The sequence below is a fragment of the Panthera pardus genome, unplaced genomic scaffold (assembly GCF_024362965.1).
Source record: "Panthera pardus isolate Hobbes unplaced genomic scaffold, ASM2436296v1 HiC_scaffold_27, whole genome shotgun sequence".
Lineage (NCBI taxonomy): Eukaryota > Metazoa > Chordata > Mammalia > Carnivora > Felidae > Panthera > Panthera pardus.
In genome coordinates, this window is record NW_026526843.1 from 46,020,523 (window position 1) to 46,041,114 (window position 20,592).

The 20,592-nt window shown below is 37.5% G+C and overlaps 2 protein-coding genes across 2 annotated transcripts in view; both read right to left on the reverse strand.

Annotated features, from left to right (window-relative positions):
- The window catches only part of DRP2 (dystrophin related protein 2), a 104,091-nt gene extending 89,066 nt beyond the window's left edge, over positions 1-15,025 (reverse strand). The window contains exon 1 of the mRNA XM_053891406.1: positions 14,918-15,025. The gene's annotated coding sequence lies outside the window, so the exon portion shown is untranslated. The remainder of the gene's footprint in view (positions 1-14,917) is intronic.
- CENPI (centromere protein I) overlaps positions 1-20,592 on the reverse strand; it is a 78,506-nt gene that overhangs the window by 1,103 nt on the left and 56,811 nt on the right. The window contains exons 16-20 of the mRNA XM_019436060.2: positions 18,010-18,145; positions 17,170-17,294; positions 15,268-15,316; positions 14,918-15,136; positions 643-684 (exon numbers count right to left, since the gene is read on the reverse strand). Of these exons, the coding sequence (XP_019291605.2) occupies positions 643-684; positions 14,918-15,136; positions 15,268-15,316; positions 17,170-17,294; positions 18,010-18,145 (571 nt within the window). The remainder of the gene's footprint in view (positions 1-642; positions 685-14,917; positions 15,137-15,267; positions 15,317-17,169; positions 17,295-18,009; positions 18,146-20,592) is intronic.

Below are 20,592 nucleotides of genomic sequence, written 5' to 3' on the forward strand. Positions count from 1 at the left end.
CCTGATCTTTGCCTAGGAAAAGTTCCCAATGTCCTGAATGCACATACCAAGAGTTAGCTCAGAGGAGCCAGGTTTATAACTGGAACTCAGGCACTAAGTAATATTCAAACCAGAAAGTACCCATAATTTAAGGGCTAAACATTCCTTTTATTATACTGGCAAAAAATTTTTTAGCTGTTCAACTGAACAAGTACTATGAAATGGAAATGGGTCATCATTCGCACGTTCTAGAAATTTAACATTTAAAATAGCTAACATGGGACCAGACATTATATTACTGCCTACATTAAATATGTACACAACAGAGTTTCTGTAACAATGAGACAACTGTGTTAGGTTTTGTTGAATCAGCCTCATTACAGTCACACTTTGAATACATGCAACTGTATTATAAAATGAGAAAATGCACAGATACAACAGCAAGAGTCAAACTATGAATAGCTGTATCTTAGAGAAGACTGTATAGGGTATGTGCCAATAAATGCACATCAAAGTCACTGGAATGAATTCAGAAGGCAAACACTTCACTTTGACTTTGTGGAGGCAGCAGGATTAAGGTTGGGAGAAAAGTGAAGGTATAAATTTTTTGATGAAATGAAGCTGTAGTAAATCCCTGAACATGATGAATATAAATTTATTTACCCGAACAGAGCTCATGTTTACTCTCCTTTCTTCTGGCCATTCCTTAAAAAACAAAAGCAAAAAAGAAGTGGGGAGATATGAGGATGGAAATATTTGGTTAGTAAAAATTACTAGAAAATTAAGATAGCTCTTCATTGTCTGATTCATTTGCTACATTTTATTCCTGCTATCGCTTTTGGATTCCTTTTGAATAAACACTCACGATAGCCTTCGATATTGCTCCCTAGAGTACACACAGAAGGAAAATAAGATCACAGTGAAGAAAGTATACATCATTTTGCTAATTTATGGCCTCAAATATGTACTCAGTCACTGGGGTGAAGATGAAAGATGTTAGAGAAGGCTTCTTCTGAGGTATAGGACACCCGAACGGAGTCCTGAAGGATGAGAAGGAAGTCTGGTGAGGCAGTCTCTGTACACAATAGATTCTATAAAAACTGTGATTCTTTATGAAAACGCAGATCTAGGTGATCTCATTTATTTCCTATCTTTAACTATCACCCACTATACTTCAATGAAAAGTCATTAATTCTAAAACAAACATTTTTATATATTACTAAAACTATGCCTATTAAACTATATATAACACAACGTCTTCTAACACTTAAAATTTAAAACATTTTTATTTTATAATGATTGAGTTTTAGACGTAGGCAGATTTTGATCATATATCCTTTTTATAAACATGAAATGATAAATATAAACAAAATTAAGTAGGGAAAGTATTCAGAGTCCTACTCTTCTGAATTACTTTTCTACTCAAGAGCTGTAGATAACTATGTTTTTTTTCCCACACAATATCATCTTCTGTGCCAGAGTGTTGGCAATGGAACATTTCTTATAAGAACTAAAAGATACTGGTACTGGGATCCCAATTACATAAACCTAACCTACTTTTGGCACCTGCTTCTAAGAAAGTCCATAACATGTATAGTTTACTGCTTCCCTCCCCTCTTTCCTCCAGGACATTTGGTTTTTGGGGCTTAAAAGAGTGTTCCAATATTTCCTGCAAGTTTTTTCCCCAAGCTTCTGACAACCATCCCACAAGGTCTGATTTTGGCAACCCCCCAGGGCACACTCAAAAATAGCAAATGATGGGGCACGTGGGTAGTTCAGTAGGTTGAGTGTCTGACTTCGGCTCAGGTCATGAACTCGCGGTTTGTGGGTTTGAGTCCCATGTCAGACTCTGTGCTGACAGCTCAGAGCCTGGAGCTTACTTCCGATTCTGTCTCCCTCTCTCTCTCTCTCTCTGCCCCTCCCCCCTCACACTCTGTCTCTCTCTCTCTCTCAAAAATAAATAAACATTTAAAAAAATATTAAAAAAACAGCAAATGACAACTATATCTTGATTGCTGCCTGGCTGACACTGATCACAAGACTCATCCTGATCTCTGAGAAGTTCAAAAGTGAAAAAAATGTGTTTTTACCGATTAAATATACTCTAAACTCCATGCTGATGAATTCCATATTTATATCTCTAGTTCCAACTTCTCTCTTGTGCTGCAAGTCCAGCTACAAACTGCCTAATTACACTTCTCTTAGATATCTAACAGGTATCTCAAACCTAAGTAGGTCAAAACAGAACTTGAGTCTCAACTTGCCCTCCCCCAAAACCAAAATAACTTCTCCTATTCTTTCATCATTATTCCTGTTATTAATAAGTGGAACCAACATCAACCCAGTTGCTCAAGTAAAAAAACTCGAAAGTCCTTTTCTTTTCCTCATTCCCACTTCCAATAAAATCATCAAGTCCTGCCTGTTCTACCTCTGCAATATATCTCAAACCAGTCCACTTCTATCCATCTCCACTACCACCACATATATACAAATCTCTATTGCTATCTCCTGTATAGACTCCACCAACAGCCTCCTTATTGGTGCCCCTGCAGCCACTTGGGCCTCCTCTTATAACTCTGTCCTCCAGAAAAAAGCCAAAGTGATGTCTATTAAACATAAACTCAGACCATACTACAACCCTGCTTTAAAATTTTTTAATTGTTTCCCATGACACTCCTAACAGACTCATAAGAGAGATAGCCCCTGAATCTCTGCCACCTTATTTCATTCCATTTTCCCTCTTTTCCTTAAGCTCTAAGCCAAACTGGCCTTCGTTTTTCCCTTGAACCCCTTGAGCCACTGTGCCATTCCCACTGCCTAGAATGCTCTTCTTCCAGCTATTCTTAGGCTGGCTTATTCTCATCTTTTAGAAGAAATCTCAGACCAAATACCACCTTCTCAAAAAGCCTTCCTTAAATACCCATTCCTCACAACTCCCCAGTCACTTTCTCTCACCCCACCCTGTTTATGTTCTTCATAGCACTTCTCAAAATTTATAATTATCATGTTTATTTATTCCTTACTTGTTTATTGTTTGTTCTCATTAGAATATAAACTCCATTTGGGCAGAGATACTGGTATTTGTCTCCATAGGCACTATACTCCCAGTGTGAGAAGCACAGTAAACACAAAAATATTTGTTGAATGAATAAAGAAACAACTATTGATTCAAAGGTAATTATGATAATAAAATGTAGAGCTTCAGAATTGCCTGAAATGAAGGCTCTTCAAATGTTGAAAATATTTTGACTCATTAAGTGAACAGAGCTCTTTGACACTGAAAACTGATTGGTCAAATTATATTTACTAAATTATCTCTAAAAAGCTGACTAATTTGAAACATTAACAATGTTAAAATTCAGTAAAATCAAAATGTCAGAATCAAATCATACTACCATGGTATCAGAGGTTATTTTTACCATCTCAAAGGTAAGATACTTAGATAATGAACAGTTAGTTGGTGACAAGGGCTCAAAAAGGCGCTCTTTTTAAAACAAAGATTGACATTAAAGCCTAGTACTTTCAGAACCATATAGAAACATCATCAGTTTAAAAACTGGCAGTTTCAGGGGCGTCTGGGTGGCTCAGTCGGTTGAGCGTCCAACTTCAGCTCAGGTCATGATCTGACGTTTCCTGAGTTTGAGCCCCACGTCGGGCTCTGTGCTGACAGCTCGGAGGCTGGAGCCTGCTTCAGATTCTGTGTCTCCCTCTCTCTCTGCCCCTCCCCCACTCATGCTCTGTCTCTCTTTGTCTCAGAAATAAATAAACATTAAAAAATTTTTTTAAAAAAACTGGCAGTTTCACATTTTGCCAAATGTGCTCTATGCCACTAGAATTTAAATCTTCTAGTCAGAACCAACCTTCCTTAATAAACATTTTAAAAACTGTTTTCTGCTTTAAAAGAATGTGTCAATTCCTGATCTTTCAAAATGAGTTTGCTCACCTATGTTCTAGTTGATAATATTTACTACTTTAGAGACTGAATTTTATAACACACACGGTCTAGAAGAAAAAATTATTTGACTTATAAAAATCATTTATACTTTATCTATGGTTTATTACATGCTTTGCCAAATAAGAACTGGATGCAACATTATTGACTGGGTATGGAGAAACCAACAACCATTCATGGTTAGCAGTAATGTAAATCTGTATGAATTCTACTGAAAGGAATTTAACAACACCTAACAAAATTAAAAAGACATAACCTTTGAGAACAATTCCACTTGAGAGCAATTTTATCCAGACACACTTGTATATGTATGAAATGATGTATATGGTTTAAGAATATTCATTAGAGGGACACCTGGGTGGTTTAGTCAGTTAAGCATCTGACTCTTGGTTTCAGCTCAGGTCATGATCTCACAGTTCGTGGGTTCAAGCCCCGCATGAGGCCCTGTGCTGACAGTGTGGAGCCTGCTTGGGATTCTCTCTCTCTCCCTCTCTCTCTGCCCCTCCCACAGTCAATCTCTCTCTCTCTCAAAAATAAATTTTAAAAATTAAAAAAAGAATATTCATTAGAGTATAATTTCAAAACAGAACTAGAAACAACTTAAATGCTCAACTTACAACTTACATGCTTAACTTTAAAATAGATTCATATGATGGAATACTATGGAGACAACAAAAAGAATGAGGCAGCCCTTTGCATACAAAAATGAAAGAAAGCCAAGATATTGAGTCAAAAATTCAAGAGGCAGTAGATATCGTATATAATGTTGTAAAAGATCATTTACACAGAAATATACAATATATCTCTAGAAGGATATTCAAGAAATTGAATGTGGGTGCTTTATGATAAAAAGTGTCCATATGGAGTTTCACTCCCAGGAGAAGATCATGAGTTCTATGGACACACTCCCCAGAAAATGAGAAAATTTGGCAAAGACCATTTTTAAAAACCCAGCACTTAAAGTATCTGGAAATTGTCCTAAGGGTATATTAATGTACAAATATAACAATATTTATTCAAGAAAATCTACTAAAATTCTGTAAGAACAGCAAGTGTCTGGGGCATGTGACCTGATCTTTCCTATGTGAGTGTGGCTGAAAGGTCAGGGCTGTAAATACCTACATTAAGAATGAAGGAGGGGCACCTGGGTGGCTCAGTCAATTAAGTGTCTGACTTCAGCTTAGGCCATGATCTCTCGCAGTTTGTGGGATCGAGCCCCACACTGGGCTCTGCACTGGCTGTGTGGAACCTGCTTGGGATTCTCTCCCTCTCTCTCTCTGCTCCTCCTCCACTTGCACTCTCTCTCTCTCAAAATAAATAAACTTAAAAAAAAGAATGAAGGAAGATTTCAATTGAATAATCTAAACTACTGCCTTAAACTAGAAACAGGAAGGCAAACTAAACTCAAAGCAAAAAGAAATTACAGGTGACCCTTGAATACAGGGGGTTAGGAGTGCCAACCCTGGCACAGTCAAAAACTCTGTGTGTAACTTTGACTCCCCAAAAACTTAACTACTAATAGTATACTGTTGACCTGAAGTCTTACCAATAACCTGTCAATTAACGCATATTTTATACACATTATACATTGTATTCTTAAATTTTTTTTTAACGTTTATTTATTTTTGAGACAGAGAGAGACAGAGCATGAATGGGGGAGGGTCAGAGAGAGGGAGACACAGAATCTGAAACAGGCTCCAGGCTCTGAGCTGTCAGCACAGAGCCCGACGCGGGGCTTGAACTCACGGACCGCGAGATCATGACCTGAGCCGAAGTCGGCGGCTTAACCGACTGAGCCACCCAGGCGCCCCTATACATTGTATTCTTACAATAGAGTAAGCTAGAGAAAAAAATGTTATTAAGAAAACCATCAGGAAAATACATTTACAGTACTGTACTGTATTTACTGAAAAAAAAGGGGGTGCCTGGGTGGCTCAGTCGGTTAAGCAACCAACTCTTGGTTTCAGCTTAGGTCATGATCTCACGGTCATGGGTTGGAGTGGGCTCTGTGCTCACAGAGCAGAACCTGCTTTGGATCTTCTGTCTCCCTCTCTCTGCCTCTACCCCGCTCATGTTCTCTCTCTCTCAAGAATAAATAAATGTTAAATTTTTTTAATTAAAAAAAGAAAAAAAGAGAAAGAAAAAAATTCTGCATTTAAGTGGACCCATAGGAGTCTCAGACTTCCTAATTCCAAAACTTACTCCAAAGTTACAGTAATTAAAACAGTATGGTACTGGCATGAAGACAGACCTATATACCAGTGGAACAGAACAGAGAGCTGAGAAATAAACCCTCATGTATAATATGGTCAAATTATCTTTGAAAAAGGTTTCAAAATCATTTAAAGGGGAAAGAACAGTCTCTGTAACAAATAGTGCTGGGAGAACCAGATATACACAAGCAGAAGAATAGAGGTGACCACTTACTTTATACCATATACAATAATTAATTCAAAATGAATTATAAACCTACACATAAAACTTAAAACTATAAAATCCCTAGAAGAAGACACAGGAGGAAAGCTTTATGACATTGGATTATGCAATGATGTCTTGGATATGACACTGAAAGTACAGGCAACAAAAGCAAAAACAGAAAAAAAGGCAAATGGGGCTACCTTAAACTTGAAAACTTCTATATATTAACAGGCACAATTAAAAGAGTGAAAAGGCAACCTATAGAATGGGGGGATATTTTGTAAATCATTTATCTGATAAGGGGTAAATATCCAGATTTTTAATTTTTATTACCTTTTTTAAAAGTTTATTTATTTTGAGAAAGACAGCATGTGATATGAGTGGGGGCAGGGGCAGAGAGAGAGAGAGTGAGAATCCCAAGCAAGCTCCATGCTGTCAGTGAAGAGCCTGACATGAAGCTCACTATCACAGGCCATGAGATCATGACCTGAGCCGAGATCAAGAGCCAGATGTTTAACCAACTGAGCCACTCAGGCACCCCCAGACTTTTTATATAAAGAACTCATACAACTCAACAACAAAAAAATAAATAACTTGATTTGAAAAAATGGGCAAGGGACTTGAATAGACATTCCTCCAAAGAAGATATACAGATGACCAATGAACACAGGAAAAGATGCTCTACATACTAATCATTAGGGAAATGAGAATCAAAACCACAATGAGGTACCACTTCACATTCATAGGATGGCTATTTAAAAAAAAAGGGGGAAAATAAGAAGTGTTGGTGAGGACATGGAGAAGTTGGAACCCATGTGCCCTGCTGGTATGAATATAAAATTAATATGGAAACACCTACGGAAAACAGCACAGTGTTTCTTCAAAAAAATATAAATAGAATTACCATATGATCCAGCAATTCCACTTCTGGCTATATACCCAAAAGAACTGAAAGCAAGGACTTGAACATACAATTTTATAGCCATGTTCATAGCAGCATTATTTTCAAGAGCCAAAAGTGGAAAGTAATCCAAATATCCATCAAAGAGCAAACAGACATGGGTGGATCTAGAGCGTATTATGCTAAATTAAATAAGTCAGACTGAGAAAAACAAATACCATATTTCACTCATGTTGAATCTAAAAAACTAAACAAATGAACAAGCAAACAAAAAGCAGAATTAGACCTATAAATACAGAGAACTGATGGCTGCCAGAAGGAAGGGGGAGTATGAGGGATAAGCAAAATGAGTGGTGGGGAGTGGGATACACGGCTTCCAGTTATCAAATGAATGGAGTCATGGAAATAAAAGGTACAGCATTATATGGTGACACATGGTAGCAACACTTGTGATGAGCATAGCATAATGTATAGAAAGACTGAATCACTATGTTGTACAACTGAAACTAATGTAACATTTTGTAAACTGGAACCTGCTTCAGATTCTCTCTCTCTCTCTCTGCACCTCTCATGCTCATGCCCTGTCTCTCAATAATAAATAAATGTTAAAAAAATTTTAAAGGAAAAGAAGTCTTTTCAACAAATGGTATTAGGAAAACTGAAGCGCCACATGCCAAAAAATGGAGTTAGATACCTATATCACATCCTATGCAAAAATTAACACAATTTTTTAATCTAAAAAAAAAAAATCACAATTTTTAATCTAAAAAATCTAAATATAAGAGCTAAAATTATAAAACTCATACACAAAACATGGGAATAAATTCATGATCTTGGGTTAGGCAGTGATTTCTGAGCTATGACATCAAAAGCACAAACAATACACTAACAACCAATTATCCAAAAAGGAAATTAAGAAAATCCTATTTATAATAGTTTTCAAAAGAATGAAATATTTAGGAATAAACTTAACCAAAGGATATGAAAGACTTATACACTGAGAAACTATAAAACACCAATATAAGAAATGAAAATATATGTAAAAATGTTTGAAAGACATCCTGTGTTCATGGATTCTGAGAATTAATATTGGTAAAATATACATACTAGCCAAAGCAACATACAGATTCAAAGATTCAATGCAATCCCTATCAAAATCCTAATGGCATTCTTTACAGAAAGAAAAAAAAAACTATGAAATTCATAGAGAACTACAAAAGACCCTGAATAGTCAAAAGAATTTTCAGCAAGAATAACAAAGCTAGAGAAATCATACTTCCTGATTTCAAAATATATAGCAAAGCCTCAGTAATCAAAACAATATGGTACTTGTATAAAAACAGACACAAACCAATGGAACAGAACAGAGCTCAGAAATTACAAGGGTGCCAAGAATACACACTTGGGAAAGGAGAGTCTCTCCAATAAATGGTGCTGGGAAAACTGGGTATCCATATGCAAAAGAATGAAATTGGACCCCTACCTTACAACACTTACAAAAACAAACTCAAAATGGATGAAAGACCTAAATGTAAGACAGGACGACATCAAAATCCTAGAGGAAAAAACTGGCAAAAACCTCTTTGACCTTGGCTGCAGCAGCTTCTTACTCAACACGTCTCCGGCAGTGAGGAAAACCAAAGCAAAAATGAACTACTGGGACTTCATCAAAATAAAAAGCTTCTGCACAGCGAAGGAAACAATCAGCAAAACTAAACGGCAAGTGACAGAATGGGAGAAGATATTTACAAATGACCTATCAGATAAAGGGTTAGTATCCAAAATTTATAAAGAATTTACTTAACACCCAAAAAACAAGCCAGTGAAGAAATGGGCAAAAAACATGAATAGACACTTCTCCAAAGACATCCAGGTGGCCAACCGACACATGAAAAAATGCTCAATATCACTCATCATCAGGGAAATACAAATCAAAACCACAATGAGATACCACCTCACACCTGTCAGAATGGCTAACATTAACAACTCAGGCAACAACAGATGTTGGCGAGGATGTAGAGAAAGAGGATCTTTTGCACTGCTGGTGGGAATGCAAACTGGTGTGGCCACTCTGGAAAACAGTATAGAAGTTCCTCAAAAAATTGAAAATAGAACTAGCCTATGACCCAGCAATTGCACCACTAGGTATTTATCCAACGGATACGTATGCTGTTTCAAAGGGGCACATGCACCCCAATGATTATAGCAGCACTATTGTTGATAGCCCAAATGTCCATCGATGGATGAATGGATAAAGAAGATGTGGTATATATACAGATAAAGAAGATGTGGTATATATATACAATGGAGTATTACCTGGCAATCAAAAAGAATGAAATCTTGCCATTTGCACCTACGTGGATGGAACTAGAGGGTATTACGCTAAGCAAAATTAGCCAGTCACAGAAAGACACATATCATATGACTTCACTCATACGAGGACTTTAAGATACAAAACAGATGAGCATAAGGGAAGGGAAGCAAAAATAATATAAAAACAGGGAGAGGGACAAAACATAAGAGACTCTTAAATATAGAGAACAGAGGGTTGCTGGAGGGGTTGTGTGGGGGGGATTGGCTAAATGGGAAAGGGAGGGGCTTAAGGAATCTACTCCTGAAATCATTGTGGCACCATGTGCTAACTAACTTGGATATAAATTTAAAAAAACAAATAAATTACAGAAAGAAAAATTCAAAATTAAAAAATCTATAAAAAATTTTTAATTAAAAAAAGGAAGAAATCCTGCCATTTATGACAACATGGATAAACCTGAAGGAAATTATGCTAGGTGAAATAAGCTAAACACAGAAGGACAAATATTACATGGTACCACTTATGTGGTGAATCTAAAATAATCAAACTTGGGACACCTGGGTGGCTCAGTTGGTTGAGCATCCAGCTTTGGATCAGGTCATGATCTCTCTGCTGCCAGTGTGGAGCCCGCTTCAGATGCTCGGTTTCCCTTTCTCTCTCTGCACCTCCCCCACTTGTGCTCACTCTCTCTCAAAAATAAACATATACATAAATAAACAAACAAACATATTCCTAGAAATTGAGAGCAGAATGGTGGTTGCCAGGTGCTGGGGAGACAAGGACATACAAAGTCATTTTTCAAAAGCACAAATGATAAAGGAAAAAAATTCATAAATTAAAAGTTCAACAAAATTAAAAACTTTTGTCCTTCAAAAGATAGCAACAATGAAAAGACAACCCACAGAGTAGAAAACTTTTATAAATCATTTCTCTGATAAGTAATTTAGAACATAGAAATGATTCTCAATGAGTCGATAACAATAAAACAAATACATTAAAAATAAACTAATTTAGGGGCTCCTGGGTGGCTCAGTTGGTTAAGCGTCCGACTTCAGCTCAGGTCACGATCTCGCGGTCCATGAGTTCGAGCCCCGCGTCGGGCTCTGGGCTGATGGCTCAGAGCCTGGAGACTGCTTCCGATTCTGTGTCTCCCTCTCTCTCTGCCCCTCCCCCGTTCATGCTCTGTCTCTCTCTGTCTCAAAAATAAATAAACGTTAAAAAAAAATTAAAAAAAAATAAACTAATTTATTTTTTATTTTTCTAAATGTTCATTTATCTTTGAGAGAGAGAGACAGAGCACAAGTGGGGGAGGGGCAGAGAAAGAGGGAAACCCAGAATCTGAAGCACGCTCCAGGCTCTGAGCTGTCAGCACAGTGCCCTATGCAGGGCTCGAACCCACAGACCGGGAAATCATGACCTAAGCTGAAGTCACACGTTTAACCGACTGAGCCACCCAGGCGCCCCCAGAATAAACTAATTTAAAGTAAAAGTAAACCAAAAAATGGTCTGACTCTTGATTTTGGCTTAGGTCACGATCTCATGGTTCTTGAGTTCGAGCCCTGCATCTTGCTCTCTGCTGTCAGCACAGATCCCGCTGCACATCATCTGTCCCCCTCTCTCTCTGCCCTTCCCTTGCTCATTCTTTCTCTCAAAATAAATAAACTTTAAAAAATGGGCAAAAGGTCTGAACAGACCTTTTTCCAAAGAAAATATATAATGGGCAATGGGCAATAAGCACATAAAAAGATGCTGAACATAAACAGCTATCAGGGAAATAAAAACTGAAACCACAATACGGTACTGTATCACACCCTCTAGGATGGCTAGAATAAAAAAAAGAATAACAAGTCTTGGGGAAGATATGGGGAAAACAGAACCCTCACACACTGTTGGTACAAATGCAAAATGGTACAGCTACTTTCAAAAACAGTCTGGAAGTTCCTCCAATAATTAAATATGGATTATACCATATAATCCAGCATTCCCACCTCTAAGTATATCCCCAAGAGAAATGAAAACATGTTCACACAAAACCTTGTATACAAATCCTTATAGAAACATCATTCACAATAGCTAAAAAGTGGAAATAACACAAAAGTCCATCAACTAATGGATAAGCAAAATGAAATATATCTTCCCCAAAAATATATTATCTGGCAATAAAAACAAATGAAATACTGATACATGCTATGCCATAGATAAACCTTGAAAACATTATGCTAAGTAAAAGAAACCAGTCACAAAATAACATATATTTTATGAGTTTATTTTTATGAAATTCCAAAATAAGTGAATCTACATAGATATAAAAATAGATTAGTATTTGCCTAGGATGGGGGCAGGAAATGGGGAGACAGAAGTGACAGCTAAGGGGTGTAGATTTTCTTTCCAGGATAATAAAAATATTATAAAATATATTGTCATGAAGGCAAAGCTCTGTGAATAGTCTAAAAGCCATTGAACTATATACTTTAAATGTGTGGATTATACTGTATTTGAATTATATCTTAATAAAGCTGTTTTAAAAAGACTAATTTTTTTAAAGTGCCCTATCTTTTAGAGGTATATAATGAAGTATTTACAGCAAAATTGTATAACATTTGGTATTTGCTTCAAAGTAACTGGGTGGGGTGAGAGGGTTAAAACCGGTTGGGAGTAGAGACTGAACTGGGTGATGGGTATGTGGGGATTTATTTTACTATTCTCTCTACTTGTGTATGTTTGAAATTTACAACATGAAAAAAGTTTTGTAAAAAAAAGTAACAAAGACCTAATGCTATGGTAAGGAATGCCAAAATCTATGGAAAGGTAAGCCAGTATCTAGAACGTGAGAAGCCAGATGGGTAAACCTCATTCTCAAAGTCGCTCTTGGCTTTTCTTCCACAGCTTCCAAGGGCAAAGGTAACTAAAGTCAAAGCACAGGTTCTGCCAAAGTGGGAACTCTTATAACCCAACCCCCAATTTAAACTAGAGACTCAAAAGGCTATACCTTCAAGGTAAGAGTTCATCAGAAATAAATTCGCCTTCTCAAAGGCTGGTCTATCCACCTATGATCAAGGGAACCTTAGGCATAGTACTTGTATTAGGGTAGTCCCAGACAAAGAGCACTCCTAGGTATCTATGGAAGTAAATGAAAGTTCTCTCTGCAGGAAGATATCACTCTAATCTGATTCCTTCTACAGATAATATTCCAGGTATCCAGCACATGGCCAAAGATAACCAGACACACAAAGAAATTAAGCAATATGAGGAAGAAGCAGCAGAAAAAGGAGGCAAGCAGTACACACAAACACTTCTGATACTGGAATTATCAGATTATAAAACAATGTTTACTAAGTTAAAGAAAGGCAACACTGGATGGTTAAAACAAGAAGCAATAAAAATGGCTACCTAAAGACAAAGAAGAGAGAAGAAGAAGGAGACAAGGATGGAAGAGACATTTCTACAGTTTAGATTTGGAACTAGGTAAATGTTTTACATATTTTATGTTAAAAGTAACCTCTAAAGCATGAAAAGAAACTGAAACAAATATACCTAAATGTATATAAAATACAGTACATGCTCTGTACAGTATTAGTAGGATTTAGTCCAGAAGCAAAAAGAACTAAAATTATTTCAAATTTCATCCAGTAGTCTCATTGTTAATAGTAATATAAATACTATGAATTTGAAACAAGTTTATATATATATATATATATATATATATATATATATATATATATACAAATCAGACAAATTATTATGAAGATGAGAAAGAAAGAACGAATATCAGAAAATCACTAAACTATACACCTCTGAAATCCCTCTATGTACTTAAAAATATAATTTTAATGCAAATACCGAAATCATTCAATACGTTTCTGAAGGCCTACAAACTAATTTTTTCACCATCTGGTCCTTGACTACACTTCAAAACCTCATATCCTATAATGCTACAGTCTAAACTAGTGGTTCTCAACCCTGGTTGTATATCACAACAATTATATTAAAAAAGCAGATTCTGGATGTCACCATATTGTTATTAGATCAGAATCTCAGGGTGGGAGCATCAAGGATGTATACTTTAGAAAAGCACCCTGGGTACTTCTCAGTTAAGGGAGAATCCCTGCTCAAGCCCAACAATTCTACGTAAGTTCCCCAAACGTGGTAAGCTCTAAATAGGGGTCAGCAAACCACGGCCCAGGTCTCACATCCAACCCAATGCCTGTTTCTGTAAATAAACTTTCATTAGAACACAACTCAACCCATTTGTTTACCCACTGTCTATTGCTACTTTCATGCTACAATGACAAGGCTGAGTAGTCTTGATGGAGACAACATGGCCTGCAAAGCCTAAAATATTTACAATCTGGCCCTCTAATGGAAAAAGTCTACTGATCCCTTATCTATCTTTGCATTTTTCTTCAAATACTTCTCCATCTTGGCAAGATCATGCTCATCACTCAAAGCTCTGACTGGCACCACTTCTGTAAAGCCTGAACTGGGTTAGTACCCCTGTATATTTTTTTCAATGTCCTCTGTACTTTCCCTATATTACTCATCATTCTTTATTCTAAGATGTCTATTTAATGACCACCACCCTAACTAGACCGCAAACACCAAGGACAACACCCAGATGTGTCTTGTTTACCACACTGTCTGATTCATTACATGCATATATTAAGCATTTATTCAATAAATATCTCCCCCCTCCTGTACATTTCTTTTCCATCTTGTTAGATTTCTCAGTGTTCCAATCTGTTAAGGGAATTCTGAATCTAGATTCTATCAGTGTATCTGTAATCCCATCATATTGTGTCATTTACACATTTGATATGCACACCATTTGAATTCCTCAAGTCACTGATAGTGGTGAAAATGACAAGGCTGGTAAAATCCTAAGGAGACTGGAACCCCTCCCTGCCAGCAAAGTGACAGCCATCAAATCAGCAGTCTTTGGTGTAGCCTACATTTTCCATTTGTCTAGAAGGATTTTATGAGAGTTTCCACTTCTTCACAGCCATTTCTTACCTGGTACCATCTCTACCCAAGTAGAACTGAACTAACAATCACTCCCCCATCTTTCTCACAACGGTACCTTTTTCTCATTTCACCTCACTATACTGTAATAATATTTACAAGTCTGTCTTTGCCACAAGCCCAAGCCTGGAGGATAATCCTCCTTGGGAGGATAGAAACTTACTTAAATTAACCTTGAACCTCCAGAACCTAGAACAATGTCCAAAAATCTAGCTGACACTAAAAAAGGAATGAATGAACACGTCTTACAATTCAGACACAATTTATTGCATTTCCTATTTCTGCCATTATAGCACTCCTACATAAAATCTAAAAATCCTTTAAACGTCCTTACCTGGAGCAGAAAGGAAACTGTATAACTCAATAGAGCTGGGTGATGAACTAAATTTAAACTGCTTTTATAATCTGCTACTCCAGCTTTTTCTATGACTTCATGGTCAATGTACAATCCTTTCTGGAAAGGTTTGGATGTCCACAGGCAACCAACCATCACTGTCAAATAGTGATTAAATTCTTTATAGGTCTTGGTGCTGAAATTGAACTCTGATTTTGTCTGTTGGGAAAGAAAAGAAATATTCTCATTATAATCTTTTCTTCCTTTCCTTCTTATTCCCAATAGATCATATATATCCAAACTCAATTTTTCAACAATGGTGATTTAATACAGAGCTTTGTCATCCATACCTTTTGTACCAACTCATTTTTCTTTGCAGCAGTCAAATTTTTACGATACCTAAAATGGAGAACAGAATGAAATTTTGAACATTGAATGCTTTTGAAATGTGTAAACATGAAAGTATACATTAAAATTTTTTTAATGTTTATTTATTTTTGAGAGAGAGACAGAGCGTGAATGGGGAAGGAGCAGAGAGAGAGGGAGACACAGAATCCAAAGCAGACCCCAGGCTCCGAGCTGTCAGCATGGAGCCTGACGTGGGGCTCAAACCCATGAACCATGAGGTCATGACCTGAGCCGAAGTCAGCTGCTTAACCAACTGATCCACCCAGGCACCCCAAAAGTGTCCATTTTAAATGTAAATATATGCAGATGTGACATACACAAATACCCAGCTGTCTAGTTAAGGTTTTTATTCTTCTGTGCTACACTGCTCTTAAAGATAAAAGTTAATAGATGCTCAAATACTGAGTTGTACATTTAAGATATGCACTTAACTATATGTAAATTTTAGCTGCCTGAATAAAAAAGAAAAACCAATGAAGGAAATGCTTTTAATGTTTCACTATAAAAAATTAATAGAGGCTCAAGAGCAGTCACTGATATAAAACATGTTCTCTTAATGTAGAAAAAAGGTACAGTGGAAAGGATAAACGGGAAACTTATAAATTTATTTTTTTCTTGCCTGGGAACAAGAAAATTTATTAATTAGTTTATAAACATTCTAACCTTGGTATAATCCTTAAAGTTATGCCAAAGGGGTCTACGACAATTGTGGACTAAAAGAGTAATTTCAGGGGCACCTGGGTGGCTCAGTTGGTTAAGCGTCCGACTATTGATTTCAGCTCAGGTCATGACCTCACAGTTCGTGGGATCAAGCCCCACATCAGGCTCTGCACTGAAGGGCCAGAGCCTGCTTGGGATTCTCTCCCTCTCTCTCCACCCCTCCCTTGCTCACATGCGTGCTCTCTCTCTCAAAATAAATAAATAAACATTTAAAAAATAAAAAGAGTAATTTAAGTCTATAAGTGAAAGAATTAGAGGGGATCAGAAACTCCTCTTACAGTTTCATATAATTGGCAATAGCTCCCCTCATCTACCAGAAAATGTTCACTTTTTTTAAAGTTTATTTATTTATTTTGAGAGAGATAGAAAGCGGGGTAGGGGCAGAGAGAGAGGGGAGAGAGAGAATCCCAAGCAGGCTCCACACTGTTAGCACAGAGCCTGATGTGGGGCTTCAACTCACAAACAGTGAGATCATGACCTTAGCCAAAATCAAGAGCTGGACGCTTAACCAACTGAGCCACCCAAGTGCCCTAAAAATGTTCTTTTTACCAGAGATACTACATAGAACTAAACTAGTTGCCAGCAACTAACTAATTTTTCTTTAGGACACAGCAATGAGAATGGACAATGCTGAGGGCACCAGTACCACTGCACAAAAGATTTGTTAACTAAGAATTTTTTTTTTTAACTTTTTAAAATTTGAGTGTGGCTGACACACAATGTTAGTTTCAAATGTACCACACAGTGATTTGACAAGTATATGCATTATACTATGTCTACCACTGTAGCTGTCACCATACAATGCAATTACATATCACTGACTATATTATTCATGCTGTGCCTTTTATTACCATTAACTATGAATTTTTTAAAATCATATCCCCCATGGTGACATTTCAAAAACACAGTTAAAATAGTCCCATATTAGAAGGTCATTACCAAAAGAAAGACATGTTTCCTATTTCAATAGGTTCTGGCAGGAAATAAAAATAGTTTTATTGTCTTTAATATTTTATTGTATACAATATATTACAGGGTATAAATTATAATTTATTGTATAGTTGAAAAACAGAGATAGAAGTATGATGTGTTAATTTATATAAAACAGTAAAAATGTTTTGTACCTGTCCATGATATAACACAGCTGGTTCAGGATACTGGAATCTAGGCTGAGGAGAGCAGGATAGAAGATCCCCGGAGGAAACAATACCACTAGTGGAAGGTTATAATTTATATATATGTCACATACCTTTTGGGAAGAATGATAACATCAGTATACATATTATTTCCCAGAACCCCTCAACCAAGTTCACCCAAAGATTTATCAATAGAGAATAAGCAATAATAGAACATCACATTTGAGTCTGCCTGATTCATAAATTGAATAGGTAATCACAGCCTGCTTAAAAATGTACCTCACTAAACATCAAACTTGCCATAAAGGATTATTTCTACAATGTCATTACTAAAATATTCCATTTTTTTCTGGGGAGAGCGCTTTAAGTTGGGAAGAGAGGAGAAGGGAGTCCTTAAGGGAGTATTAAGTCCCATTAATAGTGATTTATCATATTAGTTAGCTATCAACATGGAAAATGAGCATGCTTCTAAAATATACAGCACAAGACAATTAGTGCAGGGAGGAAGCCAAGAAAACTGAGATTAGTAGCTACTTCCGATAATAGTTTTGTCCACATCAAATACTATAAAATATAAGAAGACCATAATCATAGAATGTCTATTAAAGCAGTACCTGAACTTTTCACAAAAACCATTTGTTTCTCCATTTTATGTAAATCAGTTATTTAGGTGAGAATCTAATCATGAACTTCAAAATAAGAAGCTTATTTTAACTGTGTTAAACATAGTCACAATCCAACTTAATAGTTGTACATAAAATTTAAATAGACCAGTAAAGCGGACAGACAACACAAAAATCAAAATAGACAATATGGGATGTGTACTACCTTCTCATAGAAATCCAAAATAAAGTGCAGTAAGAAAGTATTGTTGCTTTCCAAGCGCATTGCAGTAGTGGACAGCCACCCTATGTAGTCAATCAGTTCAGACACAGTGTTCACGGATCCACCTAAAGTGGTATCCCTGCAATAAGAAACCATGACACTCAGACCCACATTAGCAAAAGTCTTCACAATTTCCAAGCTAAAGTTAAATAATATATAGCAAAAAGTTTTTTAAGGATTCCAGAAAATGATCAGTGCTACAATGTATAATTGAGGTTTTTTTTTAAACCACAGTGATTAACCATAAAACTACACAGTGCTCCAGGGAACCATTAAGATAAATTCACAGAACATGCCCAGCAACTACTCTACTAGTAAACATCAGAGAAAAAAGATTAAGCTCCAGACAGACTTTAGATGTCCAGGAACCACAGAATTCAGCAAATTAGTTTCTAAGTATACAAACCAAGACTCAGTTTTACCTGAATTCCTGAGTTGAAATGCTATTAAAACTAATTTCACTTTAACTGGAATTCAATTCAATCCTAAAACTGAATTAGTATAATTTTTGGCATCTTTCTTCCAGTAATAACCAAATGTGGTTATATTATATCCTTCCCAAATCAATAAACTGTGTCTCTTTATTTTTTTTAAGATTTTATTTTTAAGTAATCTCTACACTGAACATGGGGCTTGAACTCACAACTCCGAGACCAAGAGTTGCATGCTCTACTGACTTAGCCAGCCAGGTGCCCCAAACTGTGTCTCTTTAAATCACACTTAAACACTGACTCCTGATTTCACTTCTCTCTCTCTCTCTCTCTCCCTCTCCCTCCCTCCCTCCCTCCCCCCCCACCTCCGCTACCTCTCTCTCTCACACTTTTTTTTTTAAATATTAACTTAAATTGTTTTAATGTTTGTTTAGTTTTGAGAGAGAGAGAGAGATAAAGACACAGCCTGAGCAGGGAGGGGCAGAGAGAGAGGGAGACACAGAATCCAAAGCAGGCTCCAGGCTCTAAGCCATCAACACAGAGCCCAATGTGGGGCTCGAACCCAAGAACAATGACATCATGACCTGAGCTGAAGGCAAAAGCTTAACCGACTGTGGCACCCCCTCCCCCGGACCTTGTGCATGCATTTGCTCTCTCTCTTCAAAAAAAAAAAAATCACAAAAAAAAATCTCAAGAAAAAAGGGAATAAAAAGTTCAATTCATCTATCCACTCACCCTGTTCTTCAATCCACTGTTGAGTGGACTAGGAAAAGACTTACAAATGTGATTTCATACCTTTACCCTCTGATCTAGGTGGCCAACAATGGTTATGCACAAGAAATAAAGAAAGGCAGATAGTCTTAGAGACTGAGAAATGATAATGACTCTACCACCACCCACTGATGGATCAGTGTCAGAGTGAACAGGGAAAAGATTAGGAGACCAGTCACAAAGGTGGGCATCCATATTGTCAACTGGCTATTTGCAAACTATATTTTAAGTATGATTTTTGGCAGCACCTGGCAAATGTTTCTGAAATAATTTGAGCAATGATGATTGCTCACAACAGCATACTTTGAAGTGCTTCTCCACAGGACACAGAGGCACTTTAGATGAAACAATATTCTGTTCAGGACTGCCTCCTACTCCCCACACAAAGCAACATGTTTACCATCCTTGGCTCCCACTCACTAAATAATGGTAGCACCCTCTTCCCATTCACAGTGCCAACCAAAAATGCCCAATGGAGAACCACTGCTGAGAATAGCTTCCTATCCTTCCCTCCTTATGATCTACAACTACAATTTACTCCCTCTTTGACAGTCATGTGACATATGGTCATATGAGAGGGACATGGTATAATATCCATATTGCCAAATAGAAGGAGTTACTGAGAGCATAAGAGCTATATTATACAATGCCAAGTGGTATTATGACACTTAAGTTATCTACACTTATGTCCATTTGTTTAAGACTTTTAGAAAACTCCTTTTTAACTGCCCTGCCGAAATTTATGACACTAGTTTCAAAAGGATCCTAGGGGCCCACGGAAGAGGGTACGAAGGGCAGAGAGGCAGTGCACGCTACACGGACTGCAGGAGGGAGCCAGGGTGGTGGAGGGGCAGCCCGCCCGGCAAGGTGGAATCCCCGAGTCTGGCTTGCAAAAGCGGAGGGGCCAGACTGTGTGAGTTCCGACACCAGCGGGACTTAACATCTGTAACTTATAAGTCAACAGCTCTGCTCTCAGAGAGCTGGGAGGGTGAGAGGACGCCAGGAGGGAGAGGTGTTGAGCCCTGAAAGACAGACCTCAGCTCGGTGGGGAACAAAGGCGCTGGACAGCGCCATCTCCCTCTCCCATCCCCCAGCCGAAATCCCAAAGGGAACCAGTTCACGGCACCAAACTTGCTTGCACCATGCAAACACCCAACGCTGTGCTCCTCTGGATCCATCTCTCCAACGGGTCTGCCTGCCTCCCTCGGGTGCTGCAGGGCACCTCCTGCAGGGGACCACCAGCGGCAAAAAACAAGCTAAGCCTGCCCCTCCCACCCCTGTGCACCCTGCGGATCCACCACAGCTAATACGCAAGATCCCATCA